This window comes from Sparassis crispa, assembly GCF_003851025.1.
Source record: "Sparassis crispa DNA, contig_000006F, whole genome shotgun sequence".
Classification (NCBI taxonomy): Eukaryota; Fungi; Basidiomycota; class Agaricomycetes; order Polyporales; family Sparassidaceae; genus Sparassis; species Sparassis crispa.
In genome coordinates, this window is record NW_020939753.1 from 1,580,988 (window position 1) to 1,604,484 (window position 23,497).

At 53.9% G+C, this 23,497-nt stretch overlaps 7 protein-coding genes across 7 annotated transcripts; 3 read left to right on the forward strand and 4 right to left on the reverse strand.

Annotated features, from left to right (window-relative positions):
* Nucleotides 1-527: 527 nt before the first annotated feature.
* Nucleotides 528-3,825, forward strand: SCP_0705470 (hypothetical protein; the record flags this gene model as incomplete). The annotated part of the gene is made up of 8 exons (XM_027760472.1): nucleotides 528-632; nucleotides 681-976; nucleotides 1,026-1,151; nucleotides 1,201-1,316; nucleotides 1,368-1,547; nucleotides 1,594-2,558; nucleotides 2,611-2,781; nucleotides 2,839-3,825. The coding sequence occupies 8 exons, from the start codon at nucleotides 528-530 to the stop codon at nucleotides 3,823-3,825; spliced, it is 2,946 nt and encodes a 981-aa protein (XP_027616273.1).
* Nucleotides 3,826-4,041: 216 nt separating this feature from the next.
* On the reverse strand, nucleotides 4,042-7,831 carry SCP_0705480 (hypothetical protein; the record flags this gene model as incomplete). The annotated part of the gene is made up of 6 exons (XM_027760473.1): nucleotides 4,042-4,823; nucleotides 4,877-5,168; nucleotides 5,218-6,228; nucleotides 6,277-7,385; nucleotides 7,435-7,654; nucleotides 7,706-7,831. 6 exons carry the CDS (start codon nucleotides 7,829-7,831, stop codon nucleotides 4,042-4,044), a joined length of 3,540 nt encoding a protein of 1,179 aa, XP_027616274.1.
* A 210-nt stretch (nucleotides 7,832-8,041) lies between these two features.
* SCP_0705490 (hypothetical protein) lies at nucleotides 8,042-8,740 on the forward strand (the record flags this gene model as incomplete). The annotated part of the gene is made up of 2 exons (XM_027760474.1): nucleotides 8,042-8,054; nucleotides 8,160-8,740. The coding sequence occupies 2 exons, from the start codon at nucleotides 8,042-8,044 to the stop codon at nucleotides 8,738-8,740; spliced, it is 594 nt and encodes a 197-aa protein (XP_027616275.1).
* A 156-nt stretch (nucleotides 8,741-8,896) lies between these two features.
* Nucleotides 8,897-9,599, forward strand: SCP_0705500 (hypothetical protein; the record flags this gene model as incomplete). Its single annotated transcript, XM_027760475.1, has 2 exons — nucleotides 8,897-9,356; nucleotides 9,406-9,599. 2 exons carry the CDS (start codon nucleotides 8,897-8,899, stop codon nucleotides 9,597-9,599), a joined length of 654 nt encoding a protein of 217 aa, XP_027616276.1.
* A 3,450-nt stretch (nucleotides 9,600-13,049) lies between these two features.
* On the reverse strand, nucleotides 13,050-13,461 carry SCP_0705510 (hypothetical protein; the record flags this gene model as incomplete). Its single annotated transcript, XM_027760476.1, has 2 exons — nucleotides 13,050-13,324; nucleotides 13,380-13,461. 2 exons carry the CDS (start codon nucleotides 13,459-13,461, stop codon nucleotides 13,050-13,052), a joined length of 357 nt encoding a protein of 118 aa, XP_027616277.1.
* Nucleotides 13,462-19,075: 5,614 nt separating this feature from the next.
* On the reverse strand, nucleotides 19,076-19,471 carry SCP_0705520 (hypothetical protein; the record flags this gene model as incomplete). The annotated part of the gene is made up of 2 exons (XM_027760477.1): nucleotides 19,076-19,194; nucleotides 19,261-19,471. The coding sequence occupies 2 exons, from the start codon at nucleotides 19,469-19,471 to the stop codon at nucleotides 19,076-19,078; spliced, it is 330 nt and encodes a 109-aa protein (XP_027616278.1).
* Nucleotides 19,472-22,900: 3,429 nt separating this feature from the next.
* SCP_0705530 (hypothetical protein) lies at nucleotides 22,901-23,185 on the reverse strand (the record flags this gene model as incomplete). The annotated part of the gene is made up of 1 exon (XM_027760478.1): nucleotides 22,901-23,185. One exon carries the CDS (start codon nucleotides 23,183-23,185, stop codon nucleotides 22,901-22,903), a length of 285 nt encoding a protein of 94 aa, XP_027616279.1.
* Nucleotides 23,186-23,497: the final 312 nt, after the last annotated feature.

The following is a 23,497-nucleotide window of genomic DNA, read 5'->3' on the forward strand; positions in this document are numbered from 1 at the left end:
GATGCCGCCATGCCGGATCACGGGCCGGGTGGTCCGCCATGTCTGGGCCCTTCGTCATCACCATCTAATTGGCCAAGCCTAACTCCGAGGAAGCCCTTTATCCCACAGATTGGCATGCAGATGATCGCCAGATTGCCTCTGCCCAGCATTCGCGAGATGAAGTTGGCGTGGTGTGCTCTGCCATAGAAGCGGCATTCAACATTGCCTTTCACCAGGCATGAATGCTAGTGCATACCTACTACCACCTCCCGCCACTGCGAAAAATACACATACAATGCTTCAGCAGTCACCACACACCATGGCGAGGAGGGTAATTGGTGTAAGCCCAAATGGGCCATCAGCACGTGCATGTTGAGTTGTGGGTGGCCGATGAGGAAATGGACAGAGCGCTGCCCGTTGAACTATCGACCCCCTTCACTGTCCCAACACAAAAATCTCATCCTCGACATCGAGAAAGCATGCCGGCGAGATTTGTAATTTTGACGGAGCATCAGCCCATACTCTCTGAGAAGCTGCGGTCTTATGACATGGCAGATGCCAAGGGACGTAAGACTCTGGTTCAGAGCTTGCGCCAGAAGCTGAAGACACAGTTTGTCGACACGTCAAATTATGACGACATCATTGTGGAAACTGTGAGCAGTGTTTCATGTCTGTGAGGTCCCCACTAACTCTCACCGCAGAAAATCCGAGAGTGGCTCAATAACCACGCCTGCCATGCGCAGGAGAAAGTGACGAAAAAGCGTATGCATGTTTCTGGCAAGCCCAATGCCTTCAAGGTGTGGGATACGCTGGAGAGGGACAAGGTGACTGAGGCCGCGCGAGCACTCGCGGCAGATAAGGGTTGCAATGTCTCCAAGGTGTGGAGAGTTGCATGGAGTGCCAAATGGGCAAAACTGTCCGAGGAGGAGCAGAAGGTGTATGAGGAAAAGGCGAAAAGTTGGCGCAATGGCACTCTGGATGATAAGATGAAAATGAAGTGCGTACCTCCTGTCACATAGCATAAGGCAAATCCTGACCTAAGACAGGCTGAGGGAGCAGCGAATGATGCAATATCTGAAGAAGTTTGCCAAGACTATGTGGGACACCATGGGCATTCGCATGGCATTCATGCTAGCATATCCAAAGGAAGCGGGGAGTCTGAAGGTAGAGATGTGAGTGTAGACCATCCGACTGTCGCCATCTGCTAACCCCCGAGTGAAGGGTGGAGGTCAACCACGCCATCACCAATGGAACTCCATTCGGGGCCTATCCTGGGTGGCTGCGTGCTTACCAGCCTCTAGCAAAGGTGTTCTCTGAGTGGGCCAAAGGCGAATATGGTAAGAAGACCTCAGTTGCATTGTCGCTGGCACACTGACCTGATTTCTTAGATGTGACTGAGACTACGGTGACGGTGAAGAAGACACCTGCCGATTGCATGCGGGCCATGGACAAGATTCGGTTGATGGCCAATGGTTTTCCTCTGCTCCCCTCGGTGCCCGAAGGTATGGCGGAAGCGCCTCTCAAGGTGATGAAGGTACAAGTTCGAGACTTCATGAATCATCACTATGGTATGACACTCCCACTCAGTGTTGAGAGATGCTGACCAGTTTACAGCATTGGCGAAGGGTGTTCGGAACTGCAAGTCACCATGGACGAAGCTGAACAGCATAGACGACATCAATGAGGTTATTCCAGCAGAGATGCTACCTGAGAACTTCCAGTGGATCGATCCCTCAAAGATGACAAGTGTTCCCGTTTGTGCCCTCCTCGACCACTGGTGGGCACGCCAAGAGGAACATGGACCTGAGCAGACCATGCGATTCACCCAGTACTTCGACAAGGATGGCGAAGCTGCTCCCGCCAAGTATGATCCTCTTCCACCACTTGACGGATCAGCACAGGCATTAGAAGAAGGATCTGAACATGAGGTCCAAGAAGCACTCACACCTAAGAAGGCGGGGAAGGCGAAGAAGAAGGGTAAACCTGTGCGCAAGGTCACGGGAAAGGTGGCATCGAAGGCGACAAAGGGCAAAGCGGCCCCTGGCGGAGCCAAAGGCGGTGGGCGTAAATGCAAGACGAAAGATGCATACGACTCGGAAGATGATGCCAGAAGCAGCCAAGACTCTGATCGGAGTTCGCCAGATATACCCAGCATGGCTTCCGAAGAAGATATGGCCAGCGATGAAGATTCAGGGGATGGCGAGAGCGTGATTGCGAATAAAGTGAAGGGCAAGGCAGTCGCCACCACCAATGGACGTAAGGCTAACAATGGTGGTGCACCTCAAGCGAGTGGTAGCAGCGGTGCCAAGACAAAGGCAAAGCGAGGTCTCCAAGACCTTCCTCTGGGTGAACTGCACAGATTTGACACAGAGGAGACCGATGAAGCATCGAGTGAACTGGAGCCCAGTACAAAGGAGCTCAGGCTTGAGCTTCAAGGCCGAGCCCCACGTCTCACTGGCGGGAGTACTGTGGGGAGTACTGTGCCCCACCTCGTGAAAAGGAGAGACGTGTTTCTCGCCACCCTTTCCGTCGAACCGCGATACCAGGATATGCTGAAGGAAGTCAAGATTGCGACTGTGGTGAGCTCCTTTCGTGGGGATTCATAGCCACTATTGATCATCCATCATATAGCCCCAGGTGTATCGTTTTGCCAGGTATGATCCGATTCCCTGGAGCGAATGGTCATATGGCCAGCGCTACCTCCCGCCGTCATTTCATGTGGTGGACAACTTTGACATCGTCGAGAACTGGTTGGGCGACAAACCATGGCTGACAAAATATCGGTTCTTACATCCACAGGGCGTACAACAATCTGCACTCATGATTGGTATGGTGCTGAGGGACCTCACATGATCTCAGTTCATTGAGGAGGGCAAACCGACCAACCTTTCCGACTATGTGGTGAACTCGGCGATCTCATTTGACGCAGTAGAGCAGCTGCTTTGCTGTTGCGAGATCATTACCTTGGACATGGTGGAAGGGAACGTCACCCATGCCATGGTGAAGCCAGTGAGCAAGCCTGCCATACGCGGTGCCCCACAAGGTGGCGATGGCCTTGGGGGCCAGGAGGAGCAGGAAGGTGATGCCTCTGCAAGAACTCACGATGGCGCTGCTACTGCTGCCAAAGTTCACAAGGCTCACCAGCCTGCCCCCATGGCTGACAAACCAATCATTCCAAGTGGAGGAGACGAAGGGCCGAGCCAGGAGACCAGTGGTGGGGCCTCTGACGATGGCGAAGAGGACGATGCACACTTGTCCATACCTAGCAGTGGTGCTGAACGACCGCCACCGCCTTCGTTTATACCTAAGATGAGGAAGGCCGCAGCCACGAAAGACAGTCTGTCAGGTCAAGCCAAAGTGCTCCAGGGAAGGTTGATCACTGATGCCCTTCAGAGTAATATCCCCGGCAGGATCACTCGCAGTCAGCGTCAAGCGATGGATGAGTCGCCTGCCAAGAATACCCGCAGTCAGCATCCACTAGGAGCTGTGAAAGATTTGAAGAAGCTTCCTGATCCAAAGCGGAAACGTCAACCAGCACGTCCCGAGCCCGATGGCGAAGACAGCTCTGGTGAAGACAATCCGCCACCTCGGAAGCGTGGACGTGGTACTCGGGACGAGTTGGTAGTGGCCTCGCCGAGGAAGAAGAATGCGAGGGCCGAGGACTCGGATGATGGTGACAAGCCTCCCACAAAGCGAAGACGAGCTCTGCCTCAGACCCCGGAGGTCAAGGACAAGGGAGAAACCAAGCTGAAGCCGGTCCGTCTGGGGAAAGCAGCCGCCAAAGTGAAAGAGAGTGGCCAAGTTGGCGCAGGTCGCAAGACCCGCAGTGGCGGCACCAGACCTTGACAATATAACTCCAGTTCAAAGTAGACTCGTAGGCTTCCACATTGTTTAATGTGACCCATAGATCTACATAGGTAAAGCCATGGAGATGGTGGCACTGGTGAGGGGAGTTGGCAAGAACTTCAGCAGGCATTCAGTTGACTTGGAGTGGCAGTGGCGAATCGAGTGCATGGAGATTCCATGCTAGGTTAAAAAGCATGTATATCAATACTCTAATGACTACACATTGTGTCTATCTGGGCGAAAGGCGGTGAAGACCATGGCGGAGTCGACCTTCTCTCGGAATGCGTCCAGAGACTTCGCCACCAGCGAGGTTTCCTCTCTCGCCGTCGCCACCTCCTTCCCCACCTTCTTCGCTTCATCCAAAGCGGACGTCGCCACCGCCATCGAATCCTCTTTGGCGAGCGCCAATTCCATCTCCAGCTTGCTCGCTTGAGCGATTGCCTCTGCCGCCGAAGACCTGAGCTCCTTCTCCATGCTGTCTGACCACACTGCCTGGAGCTTCATCGAATGATGGAGGTCGGCCAATTCGCCCTGCAGCTTGTCGACATCCGCTTGGCTCACCGTCTGGTTCGCGCCTTGCTCCAACCTGTTGACCTTTTCCTTGAGCTCTGGCAGGCAATGTCGCTTGGCGACGAGGTCCGCCACCGCCAACTTCACGCTCTCCTGAAGCTCGATGGTGACCGGCCTGCAAAACTCCTCCATCGCCAACTTGACCTCTTCGCGAATGCTCCGGGCATTTTCTTGAAATGCGAATGGCGGGTTGATTCGCTGGAGTGCTGCTGTGATCTCTGCCTTGACAGTGTTGAGGTCCGTCATCCTCTCCTGGAATTGGACTTCCATCCCGTCCTTGTGCGCCAGGAACTCCTGTCGCAACTCGGCACAATTCGCGCAGTCATCGTTGGATGACTGCAAGGTTTCTTCGCCACTGGGAGTGTCGCCTTCGTTCACCAGAGCGGGACTTCCTGTAGACACTCGCTGGATGTCGCGCAAGTGGGGTGCTGTATCCCTGGTCAGCACTGCATGGATTAGAAGCTGTGGCGGGCACACTTACCCTTGCTGGTTGGAGGCACTGCTCTGAGGCGGTTCGCCTTCGCATCCCTTTTCACCTCCGCCTCCTTCTTCACTGCCTTGCGGTCCAGTGGGGCGCCCCTCTTAGCTGGCCTTTGCCCTTCATCGAGATGTCCTGCCTTCGCCAATGTGGAGGACTTCGCTCCCTTCGATGCCTTGGATATCTCCAGGGAGGGCGTCACCTCCTGTGCCACCTCGGCAGCTCCTGCACTCGTCTCGTGGGGCATCAGCAGCGAACGCCGCCGATCGTCGTGTGGCCGCTCCAAGGACGCGCGCTGTTTCATGATTACATCGACTCCAGCTGCGACAAGATGTCCTGCTTACCTCATCCTCCGCCACCTCTGCCTGATACTCTGGCGCATCCTCTGGTTCGTCAGCGACTGGTGTCAGCATGCGCTTGCTGCTGCTAGCTTGCGGCGGAGCAGCTGGCCCTGTTTGGAAGGCCATAGCCCGCACCGCCTCCATTGCCAGCCTGGCGGCTTCCTCCATGCCATCGCCTTCCGCCAGAGGCATCTTGGCTGCTGCCTTGGGAGCACTCGCCTTCGCCTTCCTGGTGATCACGGGCACCATTGGGCCCGAGCGACCTCCCATCGCCACCCTTGTCGTCTGCCCGCCCTCCTTCGCAACAGACTTGGCAGGCGGGACCTCATCCAGCTCACGTACTGAGGTCCTGGTGACCTCGCCACCATCTTGCGCACCTGAGTTTTGGCTCCTCACCGGCTTTGCCTTGGGTCCTGATTTCTTACCTTCACCAGGTTTGGCGACCGCACCAGACTTGGCAGGTGCGCCAGACTTGGAGACCTCGCCAGAGTTGGCAACCTCGCCAGAGTTGGACAGAGCCACAGCTCCAGTGGCGGTGGCGGACTTGGCAGCGCGCTTGGACTTCGACGATTTCTCCACTGAGGCCTCGCCTTCAGCGTTGGCTTCATAAGGCATGATGGTCGCCTTCTGCTTCGTCGCCTCGACCTCCTCGCCACCCTTGACCTTGGAGCTGGATGCCGCAGCATTGCGCGTCTTGGTCTTCTTCGGCGGCTTACGCTTCGACGCTCCCATGACCATGGGTTCTGCACCGTCGGGCTCATCGGAGTCGACCTTGACGTTGTATGGAGGTGACGACGTGGGCAGTGGCTTGTCCTCTACCACCAGTGCTGCGCACATCTCTTGGAACTCACGCTGTGCGGTGTGTGAGTTTCCTCGCAGGGGCACGCCGTCCGTGTTCCTCGGCGCGATGCTGCAACTGACGCCTCGTGCTGCACATTCGAGGCAGCGACTGAAGTTGGCAGTGTTGAGCTTGCATGGCCACTCTTTCTCCTGGCAGCCAATGCAAGGGACGAGCTGCAGGAACATTAGCACAGGTCAATGTCTCACAAGATCGTTACTCACCAAATCTGTTGCATGTGCCCACATGAAGTCAGACACGCGGGTGGACGTCTTTTTCCACATGTCCTTCTGCGACACTGTCACCTTCGCCTTCCCCTTCACCGTCGCCTTCCCCTTCGCCGTCGCCTTCCCCTTCCCCTTCCCCTTCCCCTTCGCCTTCGGTGCGACATGAGGCGTCACCGTCATCCTCGTTGTCTGTTTGACAGGTTTGGCAGGGGCGTTCGTCTTCACAACACCGTCGTTAGAGTCCCCTGCGGTCTTGGCGGGTAGATTGGAAGGCGGTGCCGGAGTCTCGTCTTCGCTTTCGATGAACTCCTTGCTCTTGTATTCCTTCATCGCACGCTTCTTCTTTGGCGGCTTGATGGTCGGTACTTCCTCTTCATCGCTTGACTCCTTCGCCTTCCTCTTCCCGCTCTTCTTCGTGCTCACCTTTGAGCCCTCCACCTCGGTCTGCGCCATCCTCTTCTGCGCACGCTGTGCTCGGCCAGAGGTGGTCGGGGCCTCGCCTTTCTCCTTTGCGACCTCGATCGGCTTCATCCGCTTCGCCTTCGGAGCCGCCTCCTCGTTCTCACTCTCCTCACTCGACTCTGTGATGACCGCCTTGCGCTTTCGGAGTGATGAGGCAGCTGGCGAGATCGATATTGGTCTGGCAGTTGGCGGAGGGGGCGACACCGCATCGACCTCGATGGATTCAGGCTGGCCTGCACCCGGCACGTCTTCCACCATCTCATCGTCGTCATCTTTGTCGGCATCGTCGTCCTCATCACTGTCGGCATCATCGTCGTCCTCGCCCTCCTGCTCCTCTCCCTCTCCCTCTCCCTCTCCCTCTCCCCCATCCTCTTCCTCGCTCATCGCATGCGCCGCCTTCCCCTGCGCCTTCTCCTTGCTCTTGCCCTTTCTCTTGTCCTCCCCCGCCTCCACGTGGACGATACGCTCACCCACCATGCCTGTCCCGACGTCGTTGTCAGCTCTCTCCTTGCCTTTCCCCTTGGTGACGAGGTCCCCAGTAGCCAGGTCCTCCTCGCCACATCCCTGGGTGTCGTCATCGGCTGGCACATTGCCCCAGCCCTCCGCTGGCATACTCTTCACTGGTGGCAGCTTGCAATATGGATCTGGTGCAGTCAGTGTGTCGCTCGACGCCTCACAACGCTTGTGACTCACCTTCAGTCCACCACTGCCTTCCCAGGTCCTCACACTCCCCATACTCGCGCACAGCCAGAGGGTACCTCTTGTATATCCTCTCGTCGTCGTTCGATATGTGGTCCAGCCGCGCCAGGGCCTTCTGCTGGTATGCCCGGGTGAATTCCAGCAACGCGCTGATGACGATCCCAGGCATCCTCAATGACTTCAAGGGCTGCGGGAAACTCTTTTCAAGCCGACTCTGTGTGGCATATTCGGTAAGTGCATGCCAGACCTTCGACCGATGACTTACCACTTCGAGGTAAATCCTCGTCTCCCAGTCCAGATAGCGAGGGTCGTCCTGGCGAGGCGCCGCTGCAACAATGGCCGTCAGTCGCGCGGCCTGCAGAACATAGTTGGGGTCGATATCCAGAGGCATGGTGAGCTTGGCAGAAGAAAGTGTGAGGGTGTTTCAAAAGCAGAGGTTGCAGTACAGCGGAGGCGGAGCAGACGACGCTATGAGCTGGCAGACGCGATCTGCACCAAGTTCAACTTCACACACCACGCGACCACGTGCTTTGCACGTGATCGCTGGACTTGCGCGATTTCTCAAGTCTCTCAAGGTCAGTGTGACCTGCCGCAAGTTCTCATGGCTCCCAACAGTAAGTTCTATTGCTCTCCTTGTGGAATCTGACTCCTTTGTGATGTTATCTGACCTTTCTATGTCATATCAATCCCCTTTCTACAACTGATCTCCCACGATCCAGGACTGATCGAAGACTTGTCTGCTCGCCACAATCTACCTGCCATGGCCAGTGACGCGGAACCTCCTGACACGCTGGACATTACGATGGGCGAGTCGGATGAGGAGGATAGTATCGCTGAGCCCCGTCGTCCACTCATTTCGGATCTCCTTGACTCTCCTGGATCTGCCCACATCTCCTTGCCTCTCCACTCTGCTTCTCAGACACCCCTCACGCCCCGCCACACTACCCCGTCTCTGGCAGCTCCATTTGCGCCATCCAACTCGCCACATGAGCATCTTCACTGCCACGCCTCGCCAAAGGTACAGGCGTCATCTGGATCTGTGGTGCCTGTGGAGGGAAGTCGCGCACTTATTCCTGACCCTCTGGCGCCAGCTTGGGATGAAAGTCGTGGCAGTTTGCCAATCCATAGGCGTGCACTCATCTCAGATTCCACCCCCACTGCGCCCAGTGGAATGTTCGACTTCGACACTCCTGGCATCTCGCCAATCCCTCGACGTGCCCTGTTGGAAGCTACTCCCCTTCCTCCACCAGCTCACACTTTCGACTTTCGCACTTCTGACACCTCCCAACTCCCTCGATGATCGCTCATCGCTGAGCCCCTTGACGCTACGCCACGTACATCCATCCACTTCGATAGTCAAGCAAGCACGCTGATGGCGAGGGGCATGCTGGTGGATGAGACACTTGACACGGAACTAGTGCCGAAACTGCTGGACTTTGACAATAGTCCTCCCACCATGCCAGGACGACGGCGAGCTCTGGTGATAGACAGCCCTGGTGCGATGCCTGTGCGTAGCCAGGTCCAGTGGCTAAATAGTCCCAGCACTTCGCCTCCAAAGAGGCGGCCTTTGTTGGACGATGTTTTAAGTCCACCGCCTCTGCCATCGGCGCCCTCTCACTCGCCAGCTCGCACTTTCGATGACAGCAATTTCCGCCACGATGCACCTGTCATTCACTATATGAAAGGCAGCATCGAGCCAGTCACTGTTACTTCCAGGATGCCAAGTCTGGCAGCACTTCCAGATGAGCTGCCGATCCATCGTCCCACCCATTGGGAACAGGTTCCAGGCTTATTCCCAGATACCACACAGCTGCTGCCAATGGCAGTCTCTGGAGAGACGAATGCCGCTTCTGGCTCACAAGTGGCCCGCCTCGGTAGATCGTTTGCGCAGATCGCAGCAGAGGCAGACAGTTCCAGTGAGTACATCCCTGGCAACCTTCAGCCTGATGTTGACCTTATTCATAGTGGACGATGACGAAGGTGATAGCTTTGCGGTTAGTCGTCGTCGCGCCATGTTGCAGGAGCGCATTGTACGTCTTCAGCGTGAGCTCAACCTCACTGAGGATATGCACATTGCGAACCTCAATGCCAGCTCGACCGTGTTCCAAATGGGGTACATTCTGAGGGACATTCGTGGCAAGGCGTATCACAGCAACTGAACTAGTGTCTTTGAGCGTTCTGGTGTTAGCAATATATGACCGCTATGTAACAGCTTGTATACCAGTACAAAATGGATACATTCACTTCTGCATCACTAAGCTCTAAAGCCCATCGCTCCTCCAGTGTACTCTTCAGATGGGCGGACTGCGCTCGCCATCACCAAAGCATGTTGTTGCCAGCAATTGGCCCATCGCCAAAGGACCTGAGTGAAAGCTTCACTGCATGGGAATATCGCTCCACCAGCAAAGGGCCCACTGCCAAGGGTCAGAGGGTTGGCCATCGCCAAGCTGTGTTTTCGCCACCAATTGGCCCTCCGCCATGAGTGCTGGTGAGTGATGGGCCCACCGGCAAAGGTCAGAGGATTGGCGATCACCAGAGCACGTCATCACCACCAATGCACCCGGAAACTGCAGGGCTGTATGTGACAATGGGCCCATTGGTGGCGATGACATATCCTGGTGATCGTCAACCCACTGGCCTTTGGCGGTGGGCCGATTGCTGGCGATAACATGCTCTGGCGTTGGCCAACCCTCTGACCTTTGGCGGTGGGCCGATTGCTGGCGAAAACATGTCCTGGCGATGACCTATCCCATGGGTGCTTGCAGTAAGGCCCTCACTGAGGGTGCTTTGGCGATGGGCTGACTGCTGGTGATAACATGCTCTGGCAATCGTCAACCCTCTAACCTTTGGCGGTGGGCCCATCCTTCAGGTTACACTCTGGGCGATCGGCCCACTGCTCATTCGTCATACTCTGACGGTGGGCCGATTGCTCAAACAAACATGCTCTGGCATTGGCCAACCCACTGGCTTTTGGCGGTGGGCCAATTGCTGGCGGAAACATGTCCTGGTGATGACCTATCCCATGGGTGCTTGCAGTAAGGCCCTCACTGAGGGTGCTTTGGCGATGGGCCGACTGCTGGCGATAACATGCTCTGGCAATTGTCAACTCTCTAACCTTTGGCGGTGGGCCCATCCTTCAGGTTACACTCTGGGCGATCGGCCCACTGCTCATTCGTCATACTCTGACGGTGGGCCGATTGCTCAAACAAACATGCTCTGGCATTGGCCAACCCACTGGCTTTTGGCGGTGGGCCAATTGCTGGCGGAAACATGTCCTGGTGATGACCTATCCCATGGGTGCTTGCAGTAAGGCCCTCACTGAGGGTGCTTTGGCGATGGGCCGACTGCTGGCGATAACATGCTCTGGCAATTGTCAACTCTCTAACCTTTGGCAGTGGGCCCATCCTTCAGGTTACACTCTGGGCGATCGGCCCACTGCTCATTCGTCATACTCTGGCAGTGGGCCGATTGCTCAGACAAACATGCTCTGGCCATGGCCAACACTCTGACCTTTGGCGGTGGGCCCATCCGTCATCTCATTCGTCATACTCTGGTGGTGGGCCGATTGCTCAGACAAACATGCTTTGGCCATGGCCAACACTCTGACCTTTGGCGGTGGGCCCATCCATCATCTTACACTTGTGGCGATGGGCCCACTGCTCATTGATCATACTTTGGCAGTGGGCCCATCGATGGCGATAACATGCTCTGGCGTCGTCCCACCCTCTGACCTGTGGCGGTGGGCCCATTGCTTAACGGTTACAACACTGTAATATGCCCTGCTAGTGGGCCGAGCACTGGGAGAAGAACACTAGCGGTGGGCCCACTGCTAGTATCCCACACATGAAAGATATGGGCCCACTGCTGGTAGAGGTCAACATGGTGACAATGGGCCGACGTCCGCTGGCTGTCCAGTTCATGACAATGTCAGGGTAAATGGGAGTTCAGTTCAGGTAACATGACTGAAAGGTGTGCGTCGATAAGGAAATGGAGGTGTGGGCAGCGCGGTGTGTGCCCGCCATCTCCGCTCACGCCCTGCATGCTGCCCAACTACATAAGGCTTTTCCACTGTCGCTGCTATGTAGCACAACCACCACTCTCTCTCTCTATTATCCGCTCTCCCATTCTCCATTCTAGCTCATATTCACGTTCCTGTTCAGCATGGGTTTCATTTCTGACCTACTGGTGTTCACCCACGGCGTGCCCGCCAAGTTCACCACATCTCCGATGATGTGGACACGTGCTCTGCAGCTGGTCATGATGTGGCACGCGGGCATTGTGCTCACTCAAGCATGGTGCCTGTCTGTCCTCAGACTGTCTTACTTCGTTAGAGTCCGTCATCCTTGATGGTAGTGCATGGCACCCTGCATGACTGCCTCTGATGCAAGTAGATACCTACACCGTAGTCAATAGTATATAGAAACTTCACTTAACATAGGTGTAAAATTAAGTGAATGCACTGGGAGCATCTATGACTCTCTCGGACACCCTAGGAGTTGTGCAATCTCCTGTATCAGCCTGAGTTGCTCTCAGGCCCCCTTGATCGCTCTGAGACATCCTGGGAAAGATTGACTTTCCTCATGTGCTCTCAGGGAAAAAGTGATTTTCCTGATAATGATCGCGATGTGAACCATGTTACGTTTGCACCAGGCGTCGAGGAGGTCCAGGGCTAGGCCGTCTAGGAAGAAAAATAGCTGGTGTCCATGAATCTCGGGGAAGCCCTCCGTCGGCGTCGGTGTGAGCATCAGCATGGAGGCGGGTAAGACCATGGTGGGTTGCTGCATCGTCGGCTGCAAATTGGCTGTGGTGATCTGCGCTATAAGATTCGCGGCATTCGGGACATTGAGAACGCGTCTCGTGCATGGGTGCGGTGTATCCTCGAGTCTCAGTAGGGTATAGGTTAGATTTGCAGGTCCAGCCTCAGAGAGGGGAATCACCTGCCGAGCCTCAGTGCTGACCGTGGCAGGTCCGTTCGCTATCTGAGCGATCAGGGAGCAGAAGCTACGACGGCGAGGGTCCTGAGTGTGCTCCTCTAGGGGAGAGGATGGGCAAAAGGGGTCCTCTCCTCAGAGTCAGATAGCAGGGAGGAGATTGTCAGGGAGATCGCTCTGTCCTGTTGATTCTTCGCTGCGACGGGTGGCGCTCAGGGTTGGTGGACTGGAGTAATGGGCTGCACCCATATCTGGTCGTCGGGGATGAGCTAGGTAGGGTGAGCATACGTAAGTGTATTTATAGGGGGGGATGGACCATCTCCATGTGTCTCCACGTGTCTGCCTCATCCTCTAGCATCAGACCAGCTTGTGGGTCTCTGACATCTGCTCCTCAAGAGCAAGCTTGATCATTCTGTTCCTGGCTGCGATTCCTTCAGTGGGAGGGTCGCGTTCATTCACCTGATTTCCCTCCTGTTCATCGGCGAGATCACTCAGTGTGGTGGTCATCGCCTTCGGGGGGCCAGTCTGACCTGACATTGTTCGTGCTCCTATGTACTTGGAGAGGGCCTCTACAGCCTGTGTCTGCTGTGTAGGGGGAAGGCCTTGGATTTGGGTGAGGAGCTCTGCCAGTGGAATCTCATCAAGACCTGGGGCACTGGGGCAGCTAGCACCGGGGGGTCATTGCAAAAGGCGAGCATGCTTCGCGTCTACGGGCTGGAGAGCCATAGATTGCTGCAGCAGCTGCGTAGTCATCGGGGCTTGAGATGGGATGAGAGCGGCCAGAGGGGGGTGAGCTGCAATGTTCACATACATGGGGGCCAGTTTGGTCAACATGACAGAGGGAGCAGTCTGGTTACCCTCATTCAGTGCGGGGCCCTCCTGTGCCATCAAGGTGGATTCGCGAGCATAACGGCCGACTCTAGAGAAATTCGTAGGGCCTTGTAGAGCAGTATCTGCAGATTCTAAAATTTTCGTCAGAGGGGATGGTGTTTGTTTGGTTGGATCTACCTATGTCTTCGTGGCCAGCAAGGGCTTGCTTTTCTTGGCGGGCTGCTGCCAGACGAGCAGATTGTTGATGAGTGTGAGTCATTGGGAGAAAGCGGGAGATGTTGTGGGGAAAGAGTGACCACCGTTCCTTTAGTTCTGGGCTTGAGCGGATTGAGTGGTTACCTGAATGTTGTGTCGGTGTGAGTGTGGCAGCAACGTGCATCTGTCGTGCCATGACCCTGCATTGAGACATCGTTAGGGATGTGGTAATGCTTGGAATTGGGTGATACTCAGCATGTATGTTTTGGGGGTAAGTCGTTGTTCGGACTGTATTCGATACATACACAGTAGGTACCCCTTGAAGTTGGGGATGTCATTGTGGGTTCAAGGGGGGAGTATTGTGGGTTTTGGCTTCGGTGTCATCATCCTCATCGTCCTCATCATCCTCATCCTTGTCGTTGATGCAGCGATCCCTTGCTGTTTCCGGTTAGGGACGGTCAGTCTGACGTGTCATCAGACGGCGATCTAGATTGATGCCAGCACTGGCACCTTTCGAGGTTCAGGTTGGATTCCGGGAGTTGTGGTGGTAGAGGACAATGAGGGTCAGAGTTGGTGTGTACAGTGTAATATACAGGTTATGTACAACAAGAGGGGACTCTGCGAGCAGTTTTGTTAGATTGTCAGGGGTTGTTTGCGACTGCGGGTGCTTACACGTGTCAGATTAGGGGCCGGGTATGGCTGCACAGGCTGCTCGGGGGTTCTTGGCCACGTGCTTTCAGAATTGTGCGATCTGAAGATTAGAGATCTTCGTCCAGTCGTGTTTGACTGAGACATATATTGTTTCTCCTCAAGACATTTCAGGGATCTTGAGCGTGATATTGTGAGTCCCGACGTAGCATATCTCTGTGATGATCCCTTTCCCCAATGGGTGGACTTTAATGAGGGATCCGATTACGATGGGTTGGTATGTCGGAAAGATGACTGTCCATGGTACTGCTACCGTGGGGACACGGTGAGGCCTGTCAATCCATAGGGTGAGGGTGCCCGTGAAGGATTCAAGGAGGGGTCTCCCGGGGGTGCATAGGTTCAGGCGTGGATGAATTTCCCCTAAGGGAGTTATATCGGATGGGTGCAGTAGGGGGACGTATAGTCCTTCAATGGATTTGAAGATTGGATTGGGAGGCAGCGACTCATCCCGTGGAGGTTTGGTGGCTAGGTTAAAGGGGGGTAACCAGAAGGAGAGTGAGTCGGTGGACATTGTGTGCTTCTGGACGTGGGGATGTTCAGCATTACTTTAATATGGATAGATGCGCGTCTGTCGCGTATTTTGTGCGAGGCGCTAGATTACTTGGTCAGGTATAGTTTCGGCCATTTTATAAACGTGGTTTCAGTGGCAGATGCAAGGGTCAAGTTAGGTGAATTTTCCTTGGTTATGTGGTTGTTTTTGTCTCGTTTTGTCCTCCTGAACTAGTTGCATGGTGTGTTTCCATGGTGGCTTATATAATATTCCCCGATTAGGTAGATCCACCGGACTGACCGTGACGTGGCAATTTAAGCCGAAGGCTAAGTGGGTAGTATGAGATGTTCTATAGCAGAGAGGTAGTATTCTGAGTTCTTTCTGTGCTCTAGGGGAGTTAGTTTCATGTGTTTATGTGGTTGTTGATCACCCGCCGATTTATGCACGGACGTAGCGGGATGATTGAGTGAGAGAAGTCTCGAAAACATGTGTGTTCGTCGTCCCAATTTTATGGGTGACGTGAGTCTCGAGTTGTTATAGGTTGAGTGGTAGCGTAATGATCATATGCGTTAGGCCTCACTGAGAGGTATTATCGTGTGTAGCACATCCCAGGAGAAATGGTGCCGGAGTGACACGGAGGGTGTGCCTCGTGTATGCGTAATGTTTTCCTTTGCGCCTGTTAGCTTCCCTTGTCAACCGAGTGGATGGCAAGGTACTAGTCCCCTGGACCACGTAGAGGTCGGCGCAGGGCTGGGGGGGTTTCCCTCCCAGGGGATTATGGTGTACTCTCGTTGGCGTGCCGTATAAGGTCGGGTGTGGGATATGTGTATGGAGGAGTTTTTGAAAATCTAAAGAGGTGTGTGAATGGTGAACTTTTTCTCCGAGAGCTTGAGTCTAACAGTGCATACGGCTGGCAGCGTTGGCAGTTTGTAATATTAAGGCTGTCGTAGGTAGAAGTTGCGCACTGCCTTGGCGAAAGTGAATTAAACCGGGTTCCTTTAATCTATGCCACCGCGAGTGTACCGAATGCTACCCAATTTACTGGTATCCGAAATGTGCCCTGCCACGGCACGCGGGTAGACCTTCGTTATGGTTTTTTTCAATGAGGAGTTCTCAAGGCTTCATTCTTCGTAGTTCATCCCTGTGTTTTGTTCCAATTCCTCCTTGAGACAGTTACATCCCAAGTCAGCACCGTTTTATCTGTCTCTACCGCTGGTATGTACCTTAACCCTTCCTGCCTTAACGACCGCTGACCGTTGAGCCTCGACTTCAGTATCACCGATGCAGAGATGGAGGAGAACATCTAGTGCACTACATCGTGCGAATCTTCAAGAAGATCGTTGCGACCGAGAATAAGACACCGCACATGCATCGGAATCGTTTTACAAGTCGCGCTTCTCTGAGGTGCTCATATTAGCCTTTATGCTGGTATTTTTCTCAGTCTTGTCGCGCACCTTGCTGATCTGTTGTTCTGCTCTCCTCAGAGTGCACTGGTATAACCCCGATACTAAGACTCAGGCACAGAAGACACTCGAAGGCAAAGCTTTCTCATCGCGATCTCAACAGCACGCTTGCCGCACGAAAGCTGACTCACGATCGCAGTCGAAAAATATCGTTCGACTTCCTCCGATTCCTCCTGATACGAAGCATGCTTATGTTCGCAAGTCGTCATATTTCTGTACGCAGAATTCGGAGGCTAATAGATCGGCCCAGCGTCGTGCAATCGTGCTAACGGACGACGCCTCGGCACTTCTCCCATCAACTTCCCTACCTACCCCCAGCTCTCGTCAGCTGGGATGGCCGTACTGTCAATCTTGAAGTCAATTCGTCGTTCTCAAGATAATGATGAAAGGTAAAGGATGGTATGTACCATGTTGACCATTCGCACGTCTGTGAGGTCGTTGGTCACAGTGGACAAGTGTCCACGTCTGCAGCTTAGGTATCAAAAGTGCGCTTATCTCCATCAATGCGGTACTTATGCCACCTGCCTTCCGGCTGCCAAAAGACCGTGGCAAACATGTACTACGAGCAGATATTGTTTTCGGGTACGGTCGCTCAAACTCAGGCGGTGAGTCCTTCGCAGCTGCAATGACTCCTAAGCTTATTTTGATCCAAGATTGAAGACTGCCCAAGATCTGTCATGCAACCGGACCAACAGCTCAAGGCGCGCATTTTTGCAGTCAAGTAGTTCATCGTGCATTCGTGTTCTTCTTCTAGCCCATAAGTTGACTCAGGTTTTCATTCAGACTACTGCACAGTAAGAGCTGGTCCTGCACCAATATTGACATCACCCGACTTCTTTCGCCGCGCATCTTCTCTCCGCAAGATCTGCATACCCTTCCCTCACAATTCGCGGAGTACAACTGCATTACTGTCGGCGGACCACTTCATGGCGCTCCCTCGAGCGCGGCGATATACCCGAGAGTGTCTGAGGCCAGGTAATCCATGCAAGTAACTTGGAGACTGGGACTCCACCGTCGGACCTCGTTGTATCGCAAATCCGTTTGATAGGCATCCTCTATCGCTTTCAGCCTCTTCACTTGTTCTCGTTGCCACTAAGCTCATTTAGAGAGCCGGGACTAGATTAAAATCCCGTGCTTCAGCTAACCTCCGACATTGTGCAGGTACTACGGCTTTAGTGCTGGCTGCGAGGCCACTCTACGATCTCGAACAGCGCAAGTACGCGGGGGCGGATACGATTACACCGTGTTGTGTGAGGTGAATTTGGATCTGCAAGCTGTCGGTTTACTGTTGTCATAGTACAAACCATGTTGTTCTCACACAGAGGAAGTCATTCAGCTGTATAGTTGTTGGATATTCTCGAAACGAAAATAAGGGCAGATGAGTTATACAAAGCAGTCGTATGTACTTCAACTTCTAATGTGATATGAAAACCATTTCCCCCGCTGGCAGACAGTAGTGTAGTTCTGTGCACCTTCTCACAGACCACCAGTGACACCCCTGCAACGGTTCATGTGCCTCCGAAGCGCATCCAACCTCGCAAAGGTCTTTTCGCACTTGTCACATGTCGGGGTTGCAGACCGCAAATGGGTCGATGCTACGTGCTTGCCGTAGCTGCCCTGCATCATCCGACATCCGCATAGCCCTTGCTCTGCGTTCCACCTACACTCCCCAGAGTGCTCCCGAACCCAGTTTCCCTTGCTGTGTATCGCTTGAATATGACGTTGTATGCCGCCTGCGGAGATATCGTCCAACCAGATCTCACATTCCCCCCAGAGGCAACGCTGTGGCATAGTAAGCTCCACAATCACACGGACACCTCGCCGTCGCAAGGCATCCAGACTGCCCGAAATGCACTGCTTCTCTTCCCCGGTCAAGGTTTTGTCTTGAATCGCCAGCTCGAACTTCCGTAGTGAGATAAACTGCTGCTCGTCCAGAATACGGGCCGCACTCTCCCACTCGCATCCCACTTCTCCTAGATACATCCCTATGCTGAGTTCATGGAGGCGGCAATTTGGTGAAATGATGTGCAGGATCTCTGCCAAAGACATCCCATGCACCCACCGCAAATTGAGGTTGCGAAGTCCAGTGAAACGGCTGACATTCAAGTCCTGCACTGTGGGTGATATTATGTCTCAGGATGCCACTGTGATGTAGGTTATAATACTTACCATCAGAGGCAGTCAGCGCATACAGAGCTAAATATAGAGACTCCAGACTAGTTCCGACATGTTGGAGTAAGTTTCTCACAGGAGCTGAAGTTCTGCGGAATAAATTATTCACGGCTAGTGACTGCAGACTCCAGATGGATGCTGGCATCAATACCAGCCATTTGAGAAGTGCGGAATGTAGATTTAGTGATTGTTTGTGACCATGATCACAGAAGAGCGAAAGTCGGGTGAGTGCAGAAAATCGTGATGCCGCAATAGTAATTGGGAATGCCGTAGATGTCTTCATCGATAAATTCTTCACCTCCAGCATCTGCAGCCGAGGTAGTGCACAGATAAGACGTCGAAGTTGGCAGAAATTGCGGAATGTGCAGTCAGATAACGTCAGCTTGGTAATACATCCAAACTGAGTGAGGCCAATTAGCAGTATGTGTTGATGCATAACAACTGCATCCCATCTGATGTATCGGATATGCAACTCCTGGACTGCTGAGAATACTTGTCCAAGGACAAAGGGTAATCGATGGACCCATGCAGGCTTTGAATCCTCCAGATGCAGTTCGCGCACCGATCGCAGACTACATGCCATATGTGGGATCCTCGATGCCCGCACAAGGGCTTTGAAGTGCTCGCTGGATTGCACAGTCTGTCTAGAGCCATAAAGCCGATAACGGCTAGCTGGGAGCCATGCACGACAAACAAGAGCACAGCTGTACAGCGTCTGCTGATCGGGGAAGCTGAAATCTGGCTTGCCGCCCACAAAGTCAAGTATGCAGTCCATCAGCTCGGGGGGGAGCCTTGGTATCTTGATGTACTATGGATGAGAATGTTGATCATTGCACAGACAGCAGTCAATACTCGGATCGGGGAATAAGATCTAGGTGGCGTACCGGTATGCATTTCCAGATTGCAGCCTCCCAATGTTCAAGGTACCATTCGTACGTCCTACGAGGATGAACATCTTCCTGAACTAGAGGATGCGAGACAACGTGTCATGTCAGTCATACACTTCAAGAATTTAGGAATAGGGACCTACTGGGCGAGGCGAATTTGGGCAAGGCAGGTTCGGGCAGGGAGGAACTCATCGGGTTGAATTCAGGATAGGCAAATTCATACGAGGGAAGTTTGGGAAAGGGGAGCTCGGACCAGGTGAGTTCGGGCGAGGCGAGTTCGGGAGAGGCAAATTCGGATGGGGCGAGTTCGGGCACGGTGAGTTCGGGCAAAGCGAGTTCGGACCAGGAGCTCATTGTGTAGAGTGAGGGGGTTTGGATGAGGAAGAACTCGAGGAGTGGAGGAAGGGGGGTTGGACGACGAACTCAAGAAAAGACAGGGTGTCAACTCACGTGCCTCGAACATGCATACTTGGTGCGTTGATGGCCTTGCATCAAAAGCACGCGCATAGGTTATCGTGTATGGAAGCGATGGAACTGGATGGTGCCATCCAAGCCCAGAGGAACGGTACATGACGAAACATGCTTCCTACATGGTGAACCTTAACAAATGGGTGGTCCATCACGGCAAATAGCAGATAGACGCACGCATATCTGCATGAAATTTGAAAGAGGCCGTGCGCGCACTCTGTCGACCTGCCATGAGGACGCGGGCCGGTGCAGAGTCTGTGCACGGGACGTGCTGCTACGAACGGTTCCTCGAGTCGAGCTCCTTACCAGCCTGCTACATCACAAGGCTGTCCGCGACTGCGGAACAAACACCGACGAATATCACAGTACACCTCCTGTAGGACATTGGCTGCATTCCCAATGTCTGTATCGATTTCGTACAGGCGTGGACATACCTGGTAATCGGAAATTTAATTCAGTAGTCCTAGGAAAGCAATGTTCTATCTAATATTGTGAGCGACCGTGCGCTCGCGCTCGAAAGAGCCAAGTGCTGCCAATGAAAGTTCGTCACGGATAAGTATGGCATCAGCGAGGGGAATGTTAACTGAGGGAATGCAGAGAAAAGGTAGTGCGCACCGTCACCTGCGTCTTCACTTCGCGACAAACCTCCGTCGATACTCCGGGACCTGCAAGGTGATCTCTATGCCAGGCGACTGAGGGGAGACGATGTCATCGTGCAGCTGAAACGCTTTGCATGAAAAAGTACAGGGTGTGCGTGTCGTCGATGTTCGCGCTCGACAAGCGGCAAACCCTTCGAAGACGAAGTCGAGGGAGGTGCGTTTTGAGACACCTGTCCGGTGTCCTCGCGTTGCGTGGTGAGATGGCGAGACGTCTGCGCGGTATTGACATTGTGAAGAAGGTGGAGTCGAGCAGTCCGATTTTCTGGGAAACCGGGGGGAGCAGGACGTTCAGGGGAGAGGGACTACAATAGTTAGATTACTCACAAGTATTCTGCTCGACAATCGCTGGATGACCGGGACCAGAGAACGTGAAAGAGGGTTAGTGGTTAGCCCGCATACATAGCATCCACGATCGTCGCGATCGTAGCGATTGTAGTTGGGAAGGGTTGTGCAGAGAGTGTGGACGAATGGGAAGTCACGGTTTCAGTAAAGTGTCTCCAGTATCGTCAGCGAACGGACAACGAATTGAAGAAAAATATCCTTGTTTACCGAGCAAGAGTCTTTCCTCGGCCCATCTCGAGTTATTGTCATTCTGAAATCGGTTGGCTGGAGTCAATGTTGTAGACGACACTTGCTGATGAGAGGATAGGAATCTCGCGGCGGGGGAGAATGAATGTATTCACGAGTACAAGTGATACATGCAAGCAGGGATCTCTCCGAGGAATTACATTGATGAGAAGTAAATGGCTGTGAGTCTTTGCAAAGTAAGAGTCCAAGATAACTGGTCATATGTTAGGACACGTACGTCTTTACCGCAAGTCCCAACGGCGAATACCACCCTCTACCCGAAACTACAATTGTACTCCAAGAAACACCTGGGTCATTACATGTTGGCAATCCTTCCATTAATAGCGTTGACGAGCTGGAGGCACCTTAGGCAGGTATAAACAGGATAGCTGAAATATGCACTTCCCCCAGGAGTACTCACCTGGTACGACCCTGGGCACATAGGGACATGAGGCGCCAGAGGCGGGAGGCATGTCACGTAGTAGGCGCGTGATCGTGACAGACGCGAGTCGCCACGGCCCGGCTACTCCGAGTCGCGAGTCCCTCCCTTTGTGCACTCGCCATCCCCGCACAACGACCTTGCAGTGATTTCGAGTTACACCGTCCAATGTCCTCGCTATCAAATCATCCTGAAGTCCGCAAATGACTACGGACGGTCAGATATCCCTGGGCCAACCCCGAGGCCGAAAGGTATGCATGATTTAATGCTTCTACTAGTGCACAAACAGGACACCTTGCCACACTCCTCGCGACATCACCCCTACCCGCTCAAGGTGTTAGCCGGCTCATCCGCTGGAGGAGGTGTTGATTCTCCAGTTATCGGCTCGCATCTCAATCCGAATTGACCTCCAGAGCCCCGGCGCCGACTATGGCTATGACGACACCTCTCGCATCTCTTTTCTCAGTGAATCCATTTACGGCGAAACCGAGGACGTCGATTTCGGCGCACCCATTTCCGCTTCTGCAGCTACGCCCTCACCGCAGCCACCGCCACCCCGCTCTCCGAACCTGCGCCCAGGCACAAGCCCAAACGCTCCGTCTTCCTCCCCGCCGAGACGCAGCAGCCAGAGATCTCCGCGTCGCCGTCATCCACGGAATTTGCCCGTTCGCAGTCCGATCGTCGACTGGCAGTCCTTTCAGCGACGAAGGCTACCGTCCCCCCACGCTATTCTCCGCCCCTCCAACGCGCTGCTGTAGTCGACGCCGACGCTACATCCGAATCTAGTGGTTTTGTCATACCATGGTGTACCTTCGACGGCGTGCCGTATAGGGTCGGTTGTAGGATAAGGGTGCTGGAGGTTTCGTTGAAATTCTAAAGAGGCGTGTGAATAGTGAGATTTTTCTCAGCGAGATTGAGTCTAGCAGCATATACAGCTGACCCCCTGGCGAGGTCGGAAGTGTGACCTCCACGCAAGTCTAGGGATTGTCGCCCTAAGTCTATTGTCAATGCCGCGCTGGTGTTGAGAAGGCGATTCAACCGGTGCATCTTTGAACCACAGCGGTGATATCGGTGCCTCGGACCTCATTGTAAAGGTACCCCTCATAAAGCGTAGGTATTTGAAGGCTTTCCAAGAGCAGCGTGCCCTGCAATGACGCGCGAAAAACCTTCAGTGCCACGCTCTCATTCGCTGAGGATACTTTGATCTTCGTACGTTGTCGCTGTGCCTTCTTGTAGTTTCTACGCCAACTTCGGATGCTCATAGCTCACTCAAGTCCGGCGTCGTTTTGTCTCCCTCCCCCCTCCGGTACGTGCCTTGACTCTGCCCGCATAATGAACGCTGAGCCTCCGATGAACTAGGAAATCCCAACTGTCAAGCCTGGCTGTGTCAACTCTAGTATTGCCGATGCGGAGATGGGAGAGAAGGTCTGGTAGCAATGCATGACGAAAAACACGATTACCACCTGTTCAAGAAACCTCAGTCTTTGTACGTCATCCGTACTTTCTTTGACTGCACTTGATATCGGTGCGGTAGCCCTGCTCACCAACACTCCCCACATCACGGTGCTCGAGCGCATACGCCGCGCGAGGTGTCATATAGTACCAATACCGGACACTTGGGATCCGTCGGTATCTGAAGTCCACACAATTTCAGTTAAGCTGTTCGCTCCGAGGTGCCGTTACGATTTCTCTGCCAGAAATTTGACAGGTGACGGCTCCCCTACCCAGTGTCACATCCGTTACATAGACCACAGGAGGTATCTCAACCTTCAGCTTCTGTCCAGCCTCCTGCGTGTTTCGGGCGTCTTCTGCAACCTCTGCAGCCACAGCCAAGGCTTCCTCAGCCTCCTCTTGTGCAGCCCTCGCCTGCTTCTCGGCTTCCTCGGCTCTCATGCTATCTTGTTCTACCCGCTGCTTGTCCTCGTCGGTGTACATTTTTGTTTCCTGTCCTTCACTCCGCACGTCTCTGTTTTCGTGTTGTCCGTCGCCTCTGTCTTCGTGCTTTCCTCTTCGCTTCGTTCTCGAGACACTTCTCGTATCACCTCTATTTCTCTTAACTCAATTGATATATCTCTCCTCAGCAGTCCAGCGCTCTGCCTCTGCGCACCCCAGCGCCTCATCGCACGGTTCTCTCGTCTTCTGCTTCCCATTTCACATGCCCTGCGCGCCATTTCCCCTTCTCAGCGCGCCATCAATATGCCTTCACGCGCTGGCGCTAATCGCCTGAGCATTCTATATTCTTCTGTC